Source organism: Dermacentor silvarum, chromosome 11 (genome assembly GCF_013339745.2).
Source record: "Dermacentor silvarum isolate Dsil-2018 chromosome 11, BIME_Dsil_1.4, whole genome shotgun sequence".
Classification (NCBI taxonomy): domain Eukaryota; kingdom Metazoa; phylum Arthropoda; class Arachnida; order Ixodida; family Ixodidae; genus Dermacentor; species Dermacentor silvarum.
The window spans coordinates 38,853,630-38,873,791 of NC_051164.1; the positions used below are offsets into that span (position 1 = coordinate 38,853,630).

A 20,162-nucleotide genomic window follows, 5' to 3' on the forward strand; every position below is an offset into this window, starting at 1 on the left:
CTTTTTCAGGTGGGCTACTTGAAGAGGCAGCCATTACTTGCAGCGTAGATTGCACTAATTTTAGCTTATTGAGGGAACCTGCAATATAGTTAACTATACTGAAGTACTTTAAGGGACCTGTTGCAGTTCCACAGGTAAAGCTACTTAGTAGTGAATTCATGCTTTTCCGGTGCAAGTCACAACTCTGGCACTTTAGAAATGTCCATACTAAAAATGTGCTGTGAAATACAGTGGCATTCAATTCAATGTTATCCCAGAAAGCCTCCATAAGACACTGCATCACAAAGCTAAGTGCATTATCAATGTATTTCATTGCAAGTTTTAGGGAGGGATATGTCAGGGAAGTGGTCTTGGGATTTTAGACTGTCCTTCGCTCTACTGTTACAACCTGGGAATAATTATAGCCAAGTAGAAAGCCTTTTTAATTAGTGTTAATAACTTTGCTAGCATTTGTTGGTCAAAACAAAACGTGTAGCACTAGTGGTCCGAGAGTCTGGATCATTCATTGCCTTGTGCCCGACTTTGTGGAAACTGTATGGCCTGTGTAGCTTCTTTATGAAACCCCTCATTAATAAACTTTCAAATCTTCCTGCAAGAACTCCACATGTTTCACCATGAAAAATACCAATAACTAAGAATCTTGTGATTTGTCATGTAAGGAGTGTCGGCTCTTTCGAGTAGCCCACCCGAAAAGTCAGAACTGCATTGTCCTTCATAGGGGACTTTTTTTTTATCAGTTCGTAACAAAAGAAAAAAAGTACTAGCTCGAATGTAGAATAAAGTTGTCTGCCACTTGAAGGAGGGCGCTGGGGAAAATACACCAAATTTGGATTACTTACAATGACAGGCCTGTAATGGTATTGTGTGTTCGATTGATATATGTGCAGCCTCTATGTCCCTAATTATATGCCAGAGAAGCCCTAGTTACTTAAGTTGTCAATGCAGGGCGAACAAGCCACCTGCTGAGCTGTCGTGTGACAGGTGCTTGTAAACTCTTTAGCATGATGTGTTTTGACAGTGACATGCCGTAATGTTACTGCTGTCTGATAGGAAGTTATTATTTCCCAAACATTTCTGTCATGTACAATGATTGGCTTGGAATGCAGATACTAGTCTCTGTGTCAAATTCAGAAAGATATGAAATTTAATGTTCTGCATGAATATTGCAAAAATCCTCTGCACTGCTAAATTGTACACACTAGTAATACTTCATTTTCAGTTTGGGTTGCTTCGGTGCTAGCTTACAGTGTGCTTCTCAATTCCTCACTGTAGCTTTCCAAGGAGTTCAGGGACCCATTTCGCCATGGTGGTTATCTTACTAGGGCCTGTATAATGGTGTTACTTTTGTTATTGTGGATGTTAGAGGTATTCCCTCTTGCTATTTATATTTTTCTATTGTTTCTTTCTTTACTTCCTCTTATCATTCAGCTAAAAGATGTTTGGTTTTATCATAGACAGAATCAAGCTTGTGTGCTTGAAAAAGTAAAAGCAATAACAAAATAATCTAATCTGCAGTAAAGGAAGGGAATTGCTGCTGGTCGCACTGTAACGGCTTAGCTCGAGCGTGTGGCATCTGAATAAAGGCCAGCAGAGGAGAAGGCGTTATGGGATTAACACAGGGAGAAAGCAAAGAAGTCTTGGAGGGAGCATGGCGTCGGGCAGCTAGCTTCGGCAAGCCAGCCTACTCTGACGTCGCTCGTACTTTCCTTTGAGGCCCATCTGCATGCTGTATCTTGGGAAGTGGGCCCTCCAAGTTTGGCTGGCCTTTCAAGGCATTGTTTGGTTCGTGGTAGCACTTTAGTGATGCCTTCGTCAAGGTGGGCCCTCGCCCCCCACTCTACTCAGCCCCATCCCTCTGCGTGCTTGGCGGCTAGAAATTACGACTTGCCTATTTTTCTTGGCTTTTATTTATTTCAGGTCAACGCTTAAAATTTTTGTGTAATGCTTCCTCCTAGTCTTTTTTCTTCCTCCATGAATTAACAAACAGGGAGAGGGATAGCTAAAAGGGTAGCAGAGGAGGTGAAGAAAGGAAATTTACACTCCATATACTACCAGGTTTGTGTCTTGAGCACCGTCCCAAAGGACTTTACTGCGGTTAGTGTTTGTAGAGTAGCCAGCTTGCGGGCCCCGCTGCTGTATAAAATCATCAGAGAGAGTCCTGTGAGCTGCATTACATTCACAAGGAGCTGTGAGGCCCGAGAAGCACCTTGGCGCTGTCGACTGGCAGCCGGTCGATGCATGCGGTAGCAGCTGAAGCGTCTCTTCTGCAGCACTGCACATACTCTGGATGCATCGGGACGTCACTCGCTCCATACCCACGATAGCTGCGGCTGCCATGCACACTAGCACAGCCCGAAGAAGTGTGTGCAGCACTCTTGTTGACTCTATTTATGAGCAACTTCATCATCCCTAGCGTTACTGGTAAACAATGTCAGCAAATGTTGCTCTGTGCCATGACTTCATGATAATGTCAATGGTGCCAGGTTTAGGGTTTCGAGGCCAACTTTAGCAAATGAACACATTTTAAAAACAACCTTCAGACTTGCTAAATGTCAACTTTCTATATATGAAACACAATTGGCAGAGTTTCTACAACTTTGAAAATATGTGTCAATACATTATTAACTTAACTTTAGCCTGCCGCGGTAGTCCTTTGGCTATAGCATTGTGCTGCTGAGCTTGAGGTTGCGGGTTCAATCTACTCTGCAATGGCCGCACTTTGATGGAGGCGAAATGCAAAAACGCTCTTGTACTTAGATTTAGGCGCTTAAAGAATCCCAGGTGGTGAAAATTAATCCAGAGTCTCTCCCAGTATGGTGTGCCTCATAATCAGGTTGTAGTTTTGGCATGTAAAACCCCAGAATTCAGTTTAATTAAATTAACCATTTATTAGTTCACTAGTCCCCTTCCAAATATTTTATCTTCTAATTTTGTTATTGCGCTAACTTCTTGCACATTGTATCTTGATTCCAGAATGTTTGATATTGCAGCTTATTTTTGATATTCACCCCCAGATGTAAGGAAGAAAACTTATTCTGAACAGTAGGCTTCCTCTCAACATTCATGTAAGCGCCATGTGTTAATGTCTGAACACGTGATAGCGAAGGCAATGCAAACTACAAAATGCTGCCCATGATTGCTCAAGCTCATTTGCACAAGGAGAAAGGACTTGATGAGGGTGGATAGTTTTTGGCAAGAAAAGCAAGATTAACTGTTGTGTGCCTTGGCCAGACGTAAAAGGAAGTAGCATGACTAGTTATTAGCTGTCCATGTATGGAAACTTCTTAGCGAGTAGGAGTAAAACCATCCAGTTGTGTGTGTGTGTGCTTTTTTTTTTTTTATGAACAAATGCTACAAGACTTGTGAATCTGTTCCGTGCTGCTGCAGAAAGCTAGCTGGGAGGACGCTGTTCATCACTGGTGCCAGCCGAGGGATCGGCAAGGAGATTGCCCTGAAGGCTGCCAAGGATGGTGCCAACGTGGTCATTGCTGCCAAGACGGCCGATCCCAACCCCAAGCTGCCAGGCACCATCTATACAGCTGCCGAGGAAGGTGGGATTGCTGCTTTCCTGATTTCGTTGGCCCTTCATTAGCTTTCTGCATCTTGTATGTGCATCTCTCTCACTAGTTTTGTTTCCTGTATGGTAACCACAATTCATCAGCAATGGCTCGAGCGTCATTGTCTTTTCCATGGCTGGCTTGTTGGTGCCCCTCGTCGCAACCGCGCGAACCCGCCCGCGCCACTGCTTAATCGTTCATTGTCTTCTTCCACAGCTGGCTCCCTTTCCGCTCATCATTCCAGCGTAGAATTTTACTTCTCTTCTGTCGTCGTAATGGGGAGGCCATGTTTACGGGGGTATGAGCCATTCAGTGTCTTATGTGATGGACAGATTTATTTTGAAGAATTGCAAGTGGCAATGGGACAGTGGCGGACTGCGTGCATACCGTCAGTGATGTCGTTCTCTCCATCAGAGCCGAATGTGTGTGTAACCTCGTTAAGAAACACAGACGTTACCAATAATTGAGAAAGACTTTAATGAACCGTCGGGATTAACCCACTGATAAACACCGGGGCCGCACGTTTCAGCTTTGCTGGTTAACCATCTATACGGAGTACTTGGGCGGTGACTTTATTTTTAAAATTAAATTGCATAACTGCTTAGGGAAATGAAAGTGGACGAAAAAACAAGTTACCGCCAGTGGAGGCCAAGCCCACATCCTCCGCATTACTCATGCGATGCTCTTACCAATTGAGCTATGGTGGTGGCTGTTTCCATGTTCTCATTCTTGGGTACTCATGCGTGCGTAGAAGGCCTGACCTTGGGGGTGTTAGCCAGCGCCACTCATGGCGGTGGATGTGGCACATACTTTTGACCGCTGGGGTCATTATCTGTTGGCTTCATATGTTCGCGACTAAAAAAAAGATACCATTCACGAAATGAAATATACAGGGTTACTGGCTGAGACGTTTGTGACAGCTGCGGTTGGCTTCAGCAGAGGCCTGAGTGACACGCATAAACTCCCGCACAGCTGTGGATGCTCTGGCCGTGCACTCATCATCAAAACACCGTAGTATTTCATGCGTGACACACCTTTGACCTTTTCCCGAAATGTTTGGAATGCATTTAGCTGTTGAAATTGTGGACGCTTACGAACGTGGCCAGTGCTGTCTGTGTTTGAAGCATTCGTGTGCACCGTTTGAGCCAGATTCAGTGTTAGCGAACGCTTTCAGTTATGGGCTGTTGGCTGTTAGAAAAATTCCTGCTTGTGTAGGTGAATGCACAAACACGCCTACAATCGTGCTGTCATTAGACAAAATAGAATTGATGCAGGGAATGCTGTGCAGACGACCATAGGAATAACCTTGGATTGTAGTAACTTCTTGGGGCTAGCATATTGCTAAGCTATTTTTTCTTTGTGTGCCACTTTCTTGCTCCATGTCTACAAACCCACGAGCAAACTTTCTGCATTTAACTTTTGTTTCTATTTTATAGTGTGTGTCCCATTATAGTTTGCTTACTATTTCATTTGGTCCTGCGAGATAGTGCACGTGATAGTTCTTCTGAAATTTCCTGTGACTATTGGTGCTCCCAAAAATAATGCTTGGACTTCCAAAATTATACCGGTATGGGTGTACAAATGAAGCCAGTGCTTTAAATAAATAACTTTTCTACAGGAACAGAAGAGACTGTGTTTCACATGTAACATTTACTTTGAAAACGCTGACCCACTTCAGATAGTTGGCTGATGTGAATCATTACTGTTGAAAAAATGAAAGAACAAAATCTGCGACGTCGTTACGTCCTGTTGTTGGCAGCAACTAAGCAAACATCTGTCTTTCAGGTTTTTCGGTAACTTTGTGCATATTAATAAATATTGTAGTGCAGGTGCTATCAGAATCAATTAAACATATCTGCAGTACGATTTAGGTATCATTATTTTCATAAGTTCTTCGGGCATATACCGTCAACCAAAAAGGCTTACGGATCACGGGATCTCACAAAACATCAAATTTCCAAGCAGCCTGCAATAGTAGTCAGTAAAGCCGAACATCACAGCTTTGTTCACATATACTGATAGAAGCTGTGAATGCGAATACTAGGCTGCGTTGGGAGGCTGCTCGGAAATTGGACGTTTTCTGTTATCCCGTGGTCTGTAAACTTTTTCGGTTGACTGTACAATAGATGATATGTGAAATTCTGCAAGCAGGCTTACCCTTGCACTTACCTTGCCCTTAAAAAAAAGCGGTCGAGCTGGGAGGCACATATCGAAACCTTGAATGGTACAAGGAATGCAAGGCAGTAGGCATGGTGGCACCAGTCCGCATGTTGACATCTTACTACAGTTCTTGTCTGAACTCCGCCATTTTGGTTAGGTTGTTTCAGATGTGTGGAGAAGTGCACTTCAGGATATTGCATATCGCCTATTGCACACACAGCATCTATAGATTATAATCATCTGGCAATGATTGCATTCTTGTGCTCAGTTTCTCCTCAAGGCAATTTACCTGTATATATGTTAATACGAAGTGTTCTTATAGAGTTAAATCCAGATTTCTTTAACAGTTATATAGCCAGTATCTGGCCGTTCTTGTGGGCCGATTATGAAGACAGTGCAGTCTAAAAATGCAAGTCGTTGTTCCACTGGGCATGCGTCGCTCATCAACGAACCTCTTTGATGCCAACTTTGGTCATTAGGTGTCACAACAACAAAAAACACCTACATAGCGACATCTGTGGTATTACGTAGATGCCAACGGGACTTGACTCTGTTCAAATATTTCTCTCTCTATCTCTCAGTGGAAGCTGCGGGAGGCAAATGCTTGCCCTGTGTCCTGGATGTCCGTGATGAGGAGCAGGTCAAGCGGGCAGTGGGTGACGCTGTTTCCAAATTTGGCGGCATCGACATCCTGGTCAACAATGCGAGTGCCATCAGCTTGACACAGACGCAGACCACGGAGATGAAGCGCTACGACCTGATGCACTCTGTGAACGTCCGCGGCACATTCCTCACGTAGGTCATTGGCCATTAAGTGCTGCTTGATGCTGAGTCTGCCGTCCGTTCGGTTGAACTAGATTTCTCTGGTGACAGGGTGCATCGAAAATCAGAGGCATTGCTTGTGCCTAGAGCCAGAGGCTAGCGGTGGGTCCAGTTTGCAAGGCCGAATTTGAAGCAGAACTTTGTGACCAAGAACATTGTGTTATGTCCAAGCACGCAAAAAATGTTGCAGTACAACGGGTTTCAGTTTCTATCGCTCTTTGTGCGGTCCTTAACTTGTTCTCGAGCTTCTTTGTTAACCTCCAAGTTTCTGCCCGATATGTTAGCACCGGTAGAATGCAATGATTGTACACTTTTCTTTTTAACGACAGTGGTAAGCTCCCAGTCAGGATTTGGGAATGTCTGCTGTATGCACTCCAACCCAATTTTATTCTTTAGTAAATTTCCTTCTCATGATCAGGGTCCCCTGTGAGCAATTGACCTAGATAAACATACTCCTTTACCGACTCTAGAGGCTGACTGGCAATCCTGAATTCTTGTGCTCTTGCCAGGCTATTGAGCATTATCTTTGTTTTTGCATATTATCTTAGACCTCACTCTTACTCTTATAATGGTGGTGTGGAGCAGTGGTAGAACACCTGGCTTCTAATCCGAAGGTCGTAGGTTCTAATTCTCCCCCAGTCCACTACATTTTCCGGCTTGGAGTGGTGCCTGACACCAGCAGAAAAAAAAAAAGAAATTGCCGCAAGCCATAGGGGCTATACTAGTCCAGGGGCAACCAAATTAGGAAGGCTCACTAAGCTTACTTCAGCAAAGGCACTCCCTCACCAGTTCAGGAATTGGCCTCCCTGGTGGTATCTCTGGATGACAGGCCGCCATGGAAACTATCTTTGAACACTCTCTTTTTGCAGTTTATTATCTTAGACCTCACTACGCACGGCTTAGCGGAGGAAAACTCTGTTTTAAGAAATAATGGTCCAGCAAGAACTCTGTGTCATGAGTAAACAGTGTACTGTGACCGGAGAACATTTGTATGGGCCTGAACTGGCTTCACCGGATAATCGAACTCGAAGGTCGTAGGTTCTAGCAATTACTGGCAGCGCCTGTCTTGGCCAGTAGAGAACCACATGTACATTTTCCATTTTGGAGTGGTTGGGATTTAATAACAAGAGATTGGACCAGCTCTTTTTTCACCCAGCATGATTGGCGTGTTTCCAAAAAAAAAAGCACACAACTAAATGTCTTTTGCCGCAATGGAACATATAATACATTCTCAATAATAAATCACCATAGGGCTATACTATTTGTGTCACAGCTCGGGATTCATTCATGCAACCAAACGTCGGTTTACACGAGGCAATTATTTTAGAGGATTTTTATTCTCACTAAGCTAATATTTAATATTACTGATCAGCAAAGACTTCCTTTTTTCTCGCACCGTGTTTGTTCTCGACCCTCACCAGTTCACCCTCTCGTGTTTCTCCCCGGAATTGCTGCATTGTGGGATTTATCTCCCTGACCGCCGAGCTTTACAAAAAGTGCCCAATGATTGGTGCACGCTTTAAAATTTTTCTGACTGCTGCGCCCAATCGCTAGATGCAGCCGCTTTTGACTCGGCCAACCGCTTTTTTCGCATTCGCGCATTAATTGCTACGGTTTTATTTTTCGTGTGGAGAATATTTAAAATACACTGCTCTACTGCGGCCTCAACTATTGTGTATCTTTGAGCTCCGATCTCTCCGGGATCACACCCTTATTTACGATACAGTACATACCAAGATGGCGGAATAATCTCCCACCACAAATCGCCACTGCGTCCCACAACGAAGTCTCGCCGAGCGATCATGTATAGTTCGGTGCGACGGCCGCTTCCAAAGCCCGAATTTTCCGCAATTTTCGATGACAGTACTCTAGGAAAGTGCTATTTTCTCGATTTCTACCGCGTATTTCGTTATAATATTTCACCACGAGGTAGAAGAAGGCCCGAGGATCGCAAAAAAAAAATAAATCGCGAAATCGATAATTTTAACCAATTTGACCACTTCAATTGCCGCGTCCCCCCTTAAAAAGATTGTAAAGGTTGCCTGTGGCAGATAACACAATTCTAGTTCATGAGCTGGTCTAGTCGAAGAGGTGGACATTACTTGCACAAGAAATTAAAATGCATAATCGACTAATTAAAGGAAGTGTACTAATTAAGGTTTTAATTACCTTATGGCACATACTGCAATGTAAAAATTCTAGCCGGGGAGTTTGCAAGGCGGATCTTTTTGGAATGAATTCTCAGGATTACACCAGCTTCGAGATATTAATTCCCGAATTTTGCAGAGAAATGCATTAGGGTTCCAGTTAATTTTGTGCTTCAATGCATAAAGCGACGTTTTGTTAAGAACTTAACTAGAATGCCAATGCATTTCTTCGCAAACTTCGTCAATTAATATCTCGAAAGCGGTGTCATCCCGGGAATTCGTTCCAAGTGGAGATCCGCCTTCCGAACTCCACGGCTACAATTTGTAGGTTACAATATGGGCCATCAGGTAATTAGTTAAAACTTAATTTGTGAATTTTTATTAATTAGTCGATTATGCATTTCAATTTTTTGCGCAAGTAATGGCCGCCGCTTCGAGTAGACCGGCTCAATAACTAGAATTGGGCTATCTGCGACAGGCAACCTTAAATAAATTTTGAAAGTGTTCGCTGAAACACCCTGTATATATATACATATATAGTGGCTTCCCCCACTTTACTCGCATACTTTCCTCCACTTTGATACTCCGAATACTAACGCATTAAAAAACCTGCGGCCACTGTGCAACACATGTTAGACCCTTGTCCACTTTTTTTTTTTTTTTTTTGCTCAGAAATCGAGTGCACGCTTGATTTATACTTTGTTCAGGAGCTTCACTTCGGTTCATGTGTACAATGTTTTCTACCCTGCTTTCACATATTACGAGTATAGAAATGCACAAAACTTGATGGCAAGGTGTATGTCACTTAATAATGGAACAGCTTACCCAAGTCAAAAGTTGATGTGTCTCTTTCGTCCTTTCCCATCTCCAGCTCCAAGTACTGCATTCCCCACCTGAAGAGGTCCAGCAATCCGCACATTCTCATGCTCAGCCCACCGCTCATCATGAAATCAATCTGGTTTCAGAACCACCTAGGTACTGAAGCCTTTTTCTTGAGCTATTAGAAATTCTATAGTCGGCAACAACCTAAGAATTACAAGCAAGCTCCTCCCAGAAAAACGTGGTGCACCTGCCCTTGACCTATGAAATAGAGCCGAGCATGCTGGACTTCGCTCACAGCTTAATGACTTTGCTCTGCTAATGTATGTGCTAGGCTAATTGGAAAATAAATGCTAGTTGGTTCAAGCTAAAATGTTAGCTGTGGACGAGCAGTGACATCAAGATTACCCATAAAATTTGGCCTTGATGTTCAATTTTCATTCTGAATCCAGTGGCTCAAAGACCGATCGGTACGTAAAAAAAAAACTTGTTTTAAACACGCCAAACCACCCGCTGTCACGCAAATAAGCGAACCTAATTGGCTGCCACATCTGTGCAAATTGTGTTCGAGTTGAACAGGGTACATAAAACCTTGTAATTCTTAGGTTGCCACCGACTATAATACCATGTTCCGCATTTACTCTATTCTAACAAGTGCTCATTTGTAATGCAGCACCCTCACTTTGTGATCTCAAAAGAGAGAAATTTCACGCCCGTAATAATAGTGCACACCCTTTGACTCGCTTTTCATTATTTTTGGCAGACGTGGGCATTCTTTTGGAAAACAAGATCATCTGGTGTCAGTCAGACAAAGCTTTTCAAAGAGCTTGAAAATTTTTTCATTCATTTCTAGCATATAAAACAAAAAGAGTCAACGCACTTGAAAACTTGCTCGCTAATCGGCAGCCACGTGCAGGTTATCTAAATCTGCCAATTCAGAGCAACACCTATTACAGTCGGTGCTCTGGTCAAAGGCTTAGCTAGCTTGGCCCTGAATCATGCAGCACGAAATAGATAATTGCACCTAACCACTGCTCACTGGATAGCCAGTTTTGACATTTATGAAGAACACAAGTCATATATCAGCAACACATTTTGCATTCACGAATATGACGTTTACAATGAGCTTGTTTCAGTAGCTTGCGGCTTTCTTTCCTCCATGGTGGCAGTAATGACAATAGGGTGTGGCTCCTAAAAAAGCTTCGTTCTTGTACAGGATCGTAACGGACTTGTCAATTTTCGTTTTTCTTTGGGGTGAAGGGGGGTGGGGGCGGGAAAGTGTGTGTCAGAATTAAGTTAACATGATAGTTGTAACAAATCAATTCTGCAGAATCCCGCCGGGTGTAGGACGATTCATGAAAGGGAAAATTGTCATCCATGAAATTGACCATTGTCATTGTTGTCATGCATCCGTTGCTTCGTGCTTCAGTCGTGTGGATGCCAATTTTCCTTTTCACGACAGTTGCGGTATGTTTGCACACAAGTTGCTTCTCTGCCTACAGCATTTCTTTTTCTGCTAGACACACTGTTCGCTGAGAATTAACTGTACTACTAGTGACAGATGTGCCCTGACTTGCTGTGCCAGCATACAGCATCGACATGCCTTGCCCTGCTTTATGCAGGTAATCATGGCATGCATGGTGTAGTGCATGGTGTCATGGCATACTCTCATTTGCTTATTAGCATTAGAAATTTCACATTAAATGGGAAATTGTGACAGATCACAAGTACATTCTGAGTGCTTGATAAGCTCAGATACTTCGAATAAATGAGAGTGCAGTGGGAAACCAGTAGTGCAATGTTCGACATTTTGAATATCTGCGGACGTCTAGTTACTGCAAAGTGCAATTAGTGTGACATTGTTTTTGTGCCCTGCAGCCTACACTATGTCCAAGTATGGAATGTCCATGTGCGTTTTGGGCTTGTCCGAGGAACTACGACCAGATGGCATCGCCGTCAATGCTCTTTGGCCAAAGACAGGTGAGCAATTGAACTCATGTGCGATTGATGTGGACACTGCAAACAGTGCTCCGGTGACATCAGCTGGGGGACTCTCCTTTGTCACCTGCTACACTCCGGTTGGAATAGCGGCATTTTAAATTGCTTGCTCACGTGATCTCACAGCAAGGCACTCTCCAATTACTGTCTATATCTTTTCCCGATGTTAATTTTATCAATGTCAGGATTAGGAGGCCAACAAGCATTCTGTGTAAGCCACAGGTGTCATGGTCAGGGACACGATTTCGTGCCTTAGACGTGAAATGTCATGCTGAGTGAGAAAACTAAATCGAGTCTACGCAGGCCTGGAACAGAGGCACGATCTCGCGGCTCATTCGCAGAATTTGTCATTGTCTAAGTAGCAGTTTAGTTCGATGCAAATTTCACGTTTTGTGCATAAGTTCATTCATTTCCTGCTACACAGATATCTTGCTGACAATAGAAATTGTATCATTTCACTGGTAAGCAGTTACTCTCAAACAGTACTTGCAGGACACTTTATTATGTTTACCAATCATCAAGCATGGTTTACTCTGAATATGGCAAATCAGTTCTGTGGAATCATGCAAGGTGGATCAAGAAAGGGAAAATTGTCAACCACCCGAATGTTGAAAAATTCGTCCTGGTCTGGAATGCGAACCTAGGACCGATGCCTTTCTGGGTCAGTCGCTCAACCATCTGCACTAACCAGTACACTTGCAGATAACAGCCTCAGGGCGAATTAATCGGCAACTCAAAGCACAGGGACAGTGGATATGAAAAAAGTTCGTCCCAGACCAGGACAAATTTTTAGGGGTGTGCGAACACCCTACGAATTGAATTGTAACTTCTCGAATAGTGCGATGCGCGTTTCGAATCTTAAGTATTCGGTTACAGTCAAACCTCGTTAATATGTACCCAGTTAATGTATCATTGCGGTTTCAACGTAGTCGCAAAGATTCCCCCACCCAGCCTCCATTGTATCGGCTGACCGCTTAAGCCGTAATCACTCATTGCCCACCAAACGGTTAGTGCGTACTATTTTTCTTTCTTGTTCTACATGCACAGGCGCAGAATCGGCAAAATCTCATGTGTACAGACATTCGATTCTCGAGTTGCAACGCCCGGACGACAGTTGCCAGCGATAGTGAACTTAAAACATGGCCACCATGACGTATTTCCTCCTCATACAACTGTTGCCGATTGCCGCGCACAAAAGCATGCCCTTCGAGATAAGCTCCTAGTAACGCGGAGAAGCTGCCGGTAGGGGATGCGAATTCGCTGTCGCAGTCGAATCCAATTGAAGTTGTAACCATGCAGAAGCACATTTCTGCTGTCACCGTGGACTTCGCTTTGAGGTTCTGTATAAAGTCCAAACACGGCAACATCATCACCACGTGCCATATGCTGTGTGTGCGAGTGTAAGCTTGCGAGGGTCAGCTGACTCAATTTCGCGTGCGCGTGGGAGAAAGGCGGGACGGAAGCTCGCTTCTGTCACGTGCGAGGCACGGCGGGGGAGGGGAGAAAGGGGAAGAGTTTACTTCGGCAGCGGGTGCCATATCTTGAAAGTGATCTGCGGCGTGGAAAAAATTCGCGCCCACGTGGGCCTTATCTTCAAAGCTATCTGCAGACAAAGTGCAACTAGTGCCGGTAGCTTCGTATGCGCTGTGCTTTCGACGTCTAGTTCGCGTTGAAGCGAGAGACTGCACGCTCGCTGCTGCTGCCTTGCCTCCTCACTCCAGCGTTTTGAGAGCGAATTTACGTGGTCATCGAGCAAGATGTGTTTATGTTTACCTGTGCGCATGTTACACCGTGCTTGTTAATTTAGTAAGCGGGGCCTCATGGACAAACTGGCTCGCGGCCTTATCGAGTTCGAAGATGTCGTCGTCGCAGCAAGGCCGCCATGGCATCAAGTGAAGATTGCCGATTTTTTGCTGCCTACCCGCAAATAAAGCCTGTCCGAGCGCATGTGTTTGAGAGCATCGTGACGTAGTTCTTTTCCGGCCGGTAAGTAGCCACTAAACTGGCATTGGCGGTAAATTCGTACATCGTTTAGTGTGTACCTAAACGTTGTTCCCGGCCGATTTCGTATTAACGAGGTTTGACTGTCTTCGAATATTCAATATATTCGGCAAGCCTTGTTGGCGAGTAATATGCGAAACACATTTCAGTTCTACTGTTCCATCATGGTCTAGCGCACAGACTCTAAATACACACTTTGAATGCCACGAACCTGATAGCACACAGATTTAATTGTGGTAGTGACACAGTCGGACTGTGAAACTCAAATAAAACAGCCTTTTGTTTGCGCTGATCGCACAGGCTGCACCATGACTCATTTCCTTCACAAGCAAAAGTTGTAGATACACTTGAGAGGAATCGGAGACTGCAATTCGCTAGCACAAAACGAAAGCACGCCATTGCGAACCGTGCACCACGACCCCATGGCCGCCCCGGCGTGCTGCAATATTTTATTGACATATTTTTTTACTTTGAAAAAAGTGCGAAATGGAAAGATCGACTCAAAGAGTTGCAGCAAATGCATGACGTCGAGGTGAGGAAGATGCTGATGCATTCGCCAACACGTTGGCTTTCGTTGATAAAGTGTTTAAAGAGACTTCTAGACCAGTGGAAGCCACTTCTCAGCTTTCTTTTGTGTGAGGTGGAGAATTGGAATAAGCAGAGCCTGTTTTTGGAGTCGTACCAGATTCCAAAGACTTCTCAAGAAACCTCCAAGAACTCTGCACCTACCCCAAAGTCTACTGTAGGCCTCGGGGAAAAGCACCAACGCCGACGCCGATGTAGTCCCACTAAACAGAAAAAGTGTTCATCTTGCTCCTCAAGCCAAAAAGATGAAGCTTCAGACCACAGAATCTGGACAAACCAACCTCGTGACTCATGAAGAGAACCTTTTTTTTTTTTTTTTTTCATCGGAGCTAAGTAGTGCATGCTGTCTTTTCTTGCAAAATGTAGTGCCGATTTTTGAGAGAACAAACTGCCTTCCTTCTTCAAGAACAGGCTCCCCATATTCATGTACTGAACGGCCTCTTGAACTGCCTACTCGAGGATCTCCTCAATAGATTTGTGCGGCCTAGTGTTCTCAAAGAATGCAATTCATTGCTTGAAGTTTCCTATGGAGCTGCAAAGAACCAGAAACGTGATGAAGACCTTATCATTGGCAGCATGACCCATTCTGTTGTTGAGACACTGAGGTCAAGTGAGAGAGAACAGTTCTTTTCAGCTGTACGTCTATACTTTACAGCATCATGTGATTATATTCGTCATACAGTTTCCATTGGATGATATCAACCTCAAGATCGCTGATGTTGCCTAAGTGCAGTCATTGGAGACTGCTTCATTCAGCAGTGTACGACATTTCATCACTGCATTCCCTGCTCTTTTGCCGCAGCAAAGTGGGGAATCAAAAGAGAAGGCAATTGATGAACTTGAGCTGGAGTTTGCGAGCTTACAAGCATATAATGTTCCAGCAGACATTTTGAACGAGCCCAGGTGTGACGTGCAGTGGGCACGTTTTGGAGCTCTTCGAAGTGTTGACGGATTGCTCAGGTTCCACAGAACTTCAATGGTTATGCTGGGCATCCTCTCCATTCCCCACAGTAATGCTGAATGCGAGAGAATATTCAGCACTGTGAACAAAACTCGGAACGGAGTTTTGCTCACCTGTCAGTGAAAAAACCCTTGAGAGCCTGCTGAAGGTGAAAAGGCACCACAGTGAAACCTGCTTTGAGCAAAGTTACACGGAGAACTTTCTCAAGCTGGCAAAGTCTGCAACACCAAAATCACTGTAAAAATAAATTGTTGCCATGTTAAGTTGTTGCTGATTACTCTCTGACCGATTTGAGTCATGGTTGCAAAACATGATTAAGGTTGGCGCTAAAGATAAATCCCTCGGAACTACAATATAAAAAAAGACGGTGGGCTCCCCCCACCCCCCCTCCCCCCCCCCGGCTTTAAGCGTTTTACTAATTTCTATGTCGCCAGGTCGGCAGGTATGCAGTTGAGCCTGTCAGATTTCTTAGTTGCTTCGAGTCGTACGTTTTCTCAGTTAGTATGTTCTTCTCTGCATTTTTTTTTTCAAGAACATATGTGAAGTTACTGCATGTGATGAGAGGCACATGTCAGTTCTGTTCAATAGGATAACAGAATTTTTTGTTCTGAAAGAACATATGCACATATGGCAACATTGCATGCCTCAGAGATTGCATATATGATGTGTAACCTTGACACGAAAAAAAAAAAAACTTTGTTTCCACCGCTTCTGTGACAGCCATCCACACAGCGGCCATTGAGATGCTTATGGGTGCTGAGCATGGCCAAAGCACGAGCCGCAAGCCAGCCATTATGGCCGATGCTGCGTACGCCATCCTGACCAAGCCCAGCCGGTCCTTCACTGGCAACTTCTGCATCGACGAGCGATTGCTACGTGAGGAAGGCATCAAGGACTTCGAGCAGTATTCATGTGTGCCTGGTGAGTGCAGGTTTTGTTACAGCAGAGGAGCTCCTCATAGTACAGTTTAGTTTTAGGTTCTTTAGTTTTAGCATAGCAGGTAACGCAAGGACTTAGCGCTAGTCTTGTGTGATCGACACTGCATGTGCCCTGTACGTAAACAGCAACGGGGCTCTTGCGTGCATATGCTATTTTCTGGATTTGACGTTCGATGCTAACGCACGTAAGTGAAACAAGGGAACGTGGTGGCGCCCGTAAAAGTGGCTGCTGTCTGCTTCGGATCTCTCAGGTCGCTGCCCTGCGCTGTTCATCCCATTCATTTTCCCAACTGATGCTTGTATTTTCTTTAGATTGTGTCATGATGCTTCGGCAACAAAGTATTAATGACAATGGAGGACGACTTTAGAAAAGTCAATTCCACCTATGGCGCCAAGCGCATTATGGGAAATGTGAATGCCAGTTTTGGTTTTGGATGCCATGTGCTGCGTAGCTACATACCGTCGCTGTGATGAGCCCTCTTGCCATTGAAACGCTCGGAAAACTGCATGCTTTGATTGGTCCCTGTGGGTAATGTTGCTCCAGGTGCGTGGACGTCGCAGCGCGAGCCAGCCCAAGCTCACACCGCTCTTCAACATGCACAAAATGTCACGCACCGTCTGCGCACGCTGGCTCGATGCGCGAAGATGTGTTGGATCAGCAGCTGATGTTTTTTTTCACAGGCTCTTCGGCTGCATTTGCCGATGCAACCACTGTTCTGTGAGAAACCTCTGAGAAATTAACTGCCCGCAAAATGTGAGAAAGGCTTGTAAACATTGTCGGACAGCTTTTGCAATCAATCGGGGTTGTGCGTTTTGTGAAACAGTGCGTGCTCTTGCATGCTCTTAAAGATAAAAAAGCACAATTGTGGGAATCTCATAGCTGTTACCGGTATGCACCAAGGCGTATTTTTTTAGCAGAGGCTTGAAAGAATGCGCGAGTGGCAGGCAATTTTCACAAGCAATTCATTAGTTGTCCCCAGAAACTTGTCAAAGTGCGCTGAAAGACACATTCACAGATGTCCATTCAAAATAACATTTTTGTTATTCTAAATGACAAGGGGCATATTCCAGACCATAACACACACGGCGAAGAGCCCCACAGGAAGCTGTTTATGCGACCTATCGCTGTGCTGTGATTGCTTTGCTGTGAATGTCTCCGAGAATACAGCCAGCCGATATGCAACAAATTACAGTAGAACCTCGTTCATACTTGAGGCTTTTAGTGCGCAACACAAGCATGATAGGTAGACATGAAACACACGAGCGTTCATACGTTTTCGAAAAAGCGCGAGAAAAAACGTACTGACCGGAAAGAACTACAGTCCCAGGAAAAAGGATTAGCATAAGTGACTGGCGGCCTGAGCGGCAAAATCACGACACGTGGCACAAGTGACTGGTGGCCGGAGCAACAAAATCACGACGTGCTTTCTGATGGCCATCCCTGCTTTGGAAAATGGAATGTGCCGCTCCAGCAACCAGTCACTTCTGCCGCGTGTCGTGATTTTGCCGCTCAGGCCGCCAGTCACTTGTGCTAATCTCTTTCCGCAGGGGCTGTACGATCCGAAGCGACTAAAAAATTTCACAAACTGAACTGTAGTTTGCATCAGTGTAATGCGAAGCGTTGCGGAAATTGTTGCAGCACGAGATGCCAATGCTCACCAAGCTAGGAGGACTCGAGCGGGTCGGGACGCTCGTCATTTCTGCGGCTTTGGCAAGCGCTCCTCGAATTCAGCCTGGGTCAGTAGGATCCTTGAGCAAGGCATTTTGGCAGGAAGTTTTGCCGTGCCCACTCGGCACGAATGATTGCAACACGAAACACCGACGCGCCTCGGGCTGGCGAGGCCCAAGGGACCCGAGACGCACTTTGTTATTTTCCTACTACATAGTGTTTTAAGACAGCGATAGGAAACCGAAGCAAAACAAGCTGGTCGGCAATGCCAGAATACAATACCTATGATGCTGCCAGAGTGAAACATGATGCTCACTTTACGCCACCTGCAGTAAAACATGGCAGTGCATTTGAGTTATTGCCTATCAAAAGTGCTGTGAAACAGATAGGTGAAGATCCTTATTAAAAAGCACCATGCGAGGACCCAGCTGGAGATTTGCTGGTACATACCATAATAGGACGCTGAATGCACGCGCCAGCGTTATCACAGGTGATGGGTGGTCAAGTATTGCAGAGTAAATGCTGCAGTGGGTGGCTACTGTTATTGACCACGCATGCCTTGTGCCTTTTCTTGTGTACATGGGATCTAGCAGCCAGAAAACGTCATACAGTCGCATTTTCACGATGTTGGGGCCGAAACATAGTGTTTTCCGGGAACGCATGAGCTGGTAAAAAAGAAGCATAACTGTATTGGGCCATTTTTTGTTCTCTCAATCATGAACACTGGCGCCGGCAAATCGTATGTAAGGCGATCAATGAATGAGGTTCTACTGTAGTAGTGTAAAACCTACCCCATGTTCTAATGGCGTGCCACTGTCGTCTGAGCAGTGTGCCGTGGTTGTGCGTTCTATGTGTTTAGCAAAAGCATGTCACGAATCACGAGCTTCTCTGCATATATACCCGGCAGGCAAAAAGCAGGTGCCTAAGCACGAATGCACTCGGCGACCGCTTGAGGGCGTGCGCCGCTTTCTAACGTCTATTGGGCTCTGTTTCCAAGATCTGTTTTTCATTTTTCAGTTCCTTAGGCTTAACGAGAAAGGCTGTACCAGTAGCTGCAGATTAGCTTCATGAGTTCGCAGCATGCTTTAGAGCACTGCACAGGCCGTTCTTTCAGGCCCGGGCCTGGCCAGAGCCCGCAAGTGCCACGTGTTGGCTCATCTAAGCCAGCTCGGTGATTTCAAACCTGGCCCGCACCCAGCCCGGGCTCGAACGATCCAGGCCCGAAACATTCTGGCCCAGCCCAATGCAGCCCAGCCTAGTCCGACCCAGTAGCGCACCCAGGATCTCTGCCAGGGGGGGAGTTAAATTTCTGTGTGTGTGTGTGCGGGTAGGAAGCAAGCTCTTTGCATAATATGCAATTTCCTTGCTTTAGCCAGAGGAATCCAACAGAAAATAAAATGCCTAATATTTATAATAATGACACCAAGGATGATGACGATGTTTATATCTTCAGCGTTTTACTCAAAGTAATTTAAGAGTGAATGAATAAATACAAGACAGTGATAGAGCGTTTTGTTAATCAGGAAAATTCGTCCTCAAGCCACTTTCTGAATTGGAATGACAATGTGAACAGGAGCGCTGAAGGTACACGTTTGACTGGTGGGGCTGGACGCATGGGGGGGGGGGGGGGGGTTAACTCGGCCTCAGAGGGGGGTTACAACACCCGAAACCCCCGCCCCCGTCAGTGCGCCACTGGTTCGACCCATTAGCCCTTGAGCCTAAACGAAGCATGGATGAGTTCTTGGTTATTGTGGAGATACTAGCTGAGCATACACATTATTTGATTATCCAATAGGAAGACACACATATACAATGGACACAATGGAGAGAGGCAAATAGGGAGAAAGCAGGCTGACAATGGCCTCTGAGAGGGGCAGAACGCCTGCCTTCTCTTTAGGAAAGAGGATATAGAAAAAGAAGTTTAAGATTACTTTCAAGAGGCAAGTTTCACTGCCTCAGGTGTTCCACTGCAGTTCCTGCTCAGAAAAACAAAAATAGAAAGGCATAAAAAAAAGTTACCTCCACTGTTCACCATGCTTGTGCGTTAAAGTGTGACAGCTGTACGGCAATGTATAGTGAACGCATTTGAGAACACTTCCTTGCACACCGCTAGCCATTTATTCTTACTTTTGAATCGGAAATACTAGTCATTACAACTTGCAAGGTACAGTGATGGAACATGTGCCAATAAACTTTGCATGAACATAATATTTAAATACGCTGGTCTATCAGCTTTCAGGGATACCATAATACACTGTCACTAGAAGTTTTCTTTTTCTTTCGTTATAAATAAAGATTGGTGACACGCAATGGTAACAGCCATGTGCAATCATATTGTCACTTGGAACATGACATGTTCATTGCTTTATTTGGCTTCACTATAACGGTGTCAATATTTCAGACAATTAAACATCTATGTTTTGTAATATGACCATGTTCGGAGTCTCTCTAATTTTGTTTCAACACATAAGGTGTTAATCCATTGCATGTATAGGATAGGATAGG

At 44.8% G+C, this 20,162-nt stretch overlaps 1 protein-coding gene across 1 annotated transcript in view; it reads left to right on the forward strand.

Moving 5' to 3' along the window:
- LOC119433383 (hydroxysteroid dehydrogenase-like protein 2) overlaps positions 1-20,162 on the forward strand; it is a 34,889-nt gene that overhangs the window by 2,127 nt on the left and 12,600 nt on the right. The window contains exons 2-6 of the mRNA XM_037700558.2: positions 3,388-3,551; positions 6,299-6,512; positions 9,558-9,661; positions 11,384-11,485; positions 15,771-15,971. Of these exons, the coding sequence (XP_037556486.1) occupies positions 3,388-3,551; positions 6,299-6,512; positions 9,558-9,661; positions 11,384-11,485; positions 15,771-15,971 (785 nt within the window). The remainder of the gene's footprint in view (positions 1-3,387; positions 3,552-6,298; positions 6,513-9,557; positions 9,662-11,383; positions 11,486-15,770; positions 15,972-20,162) is intronic.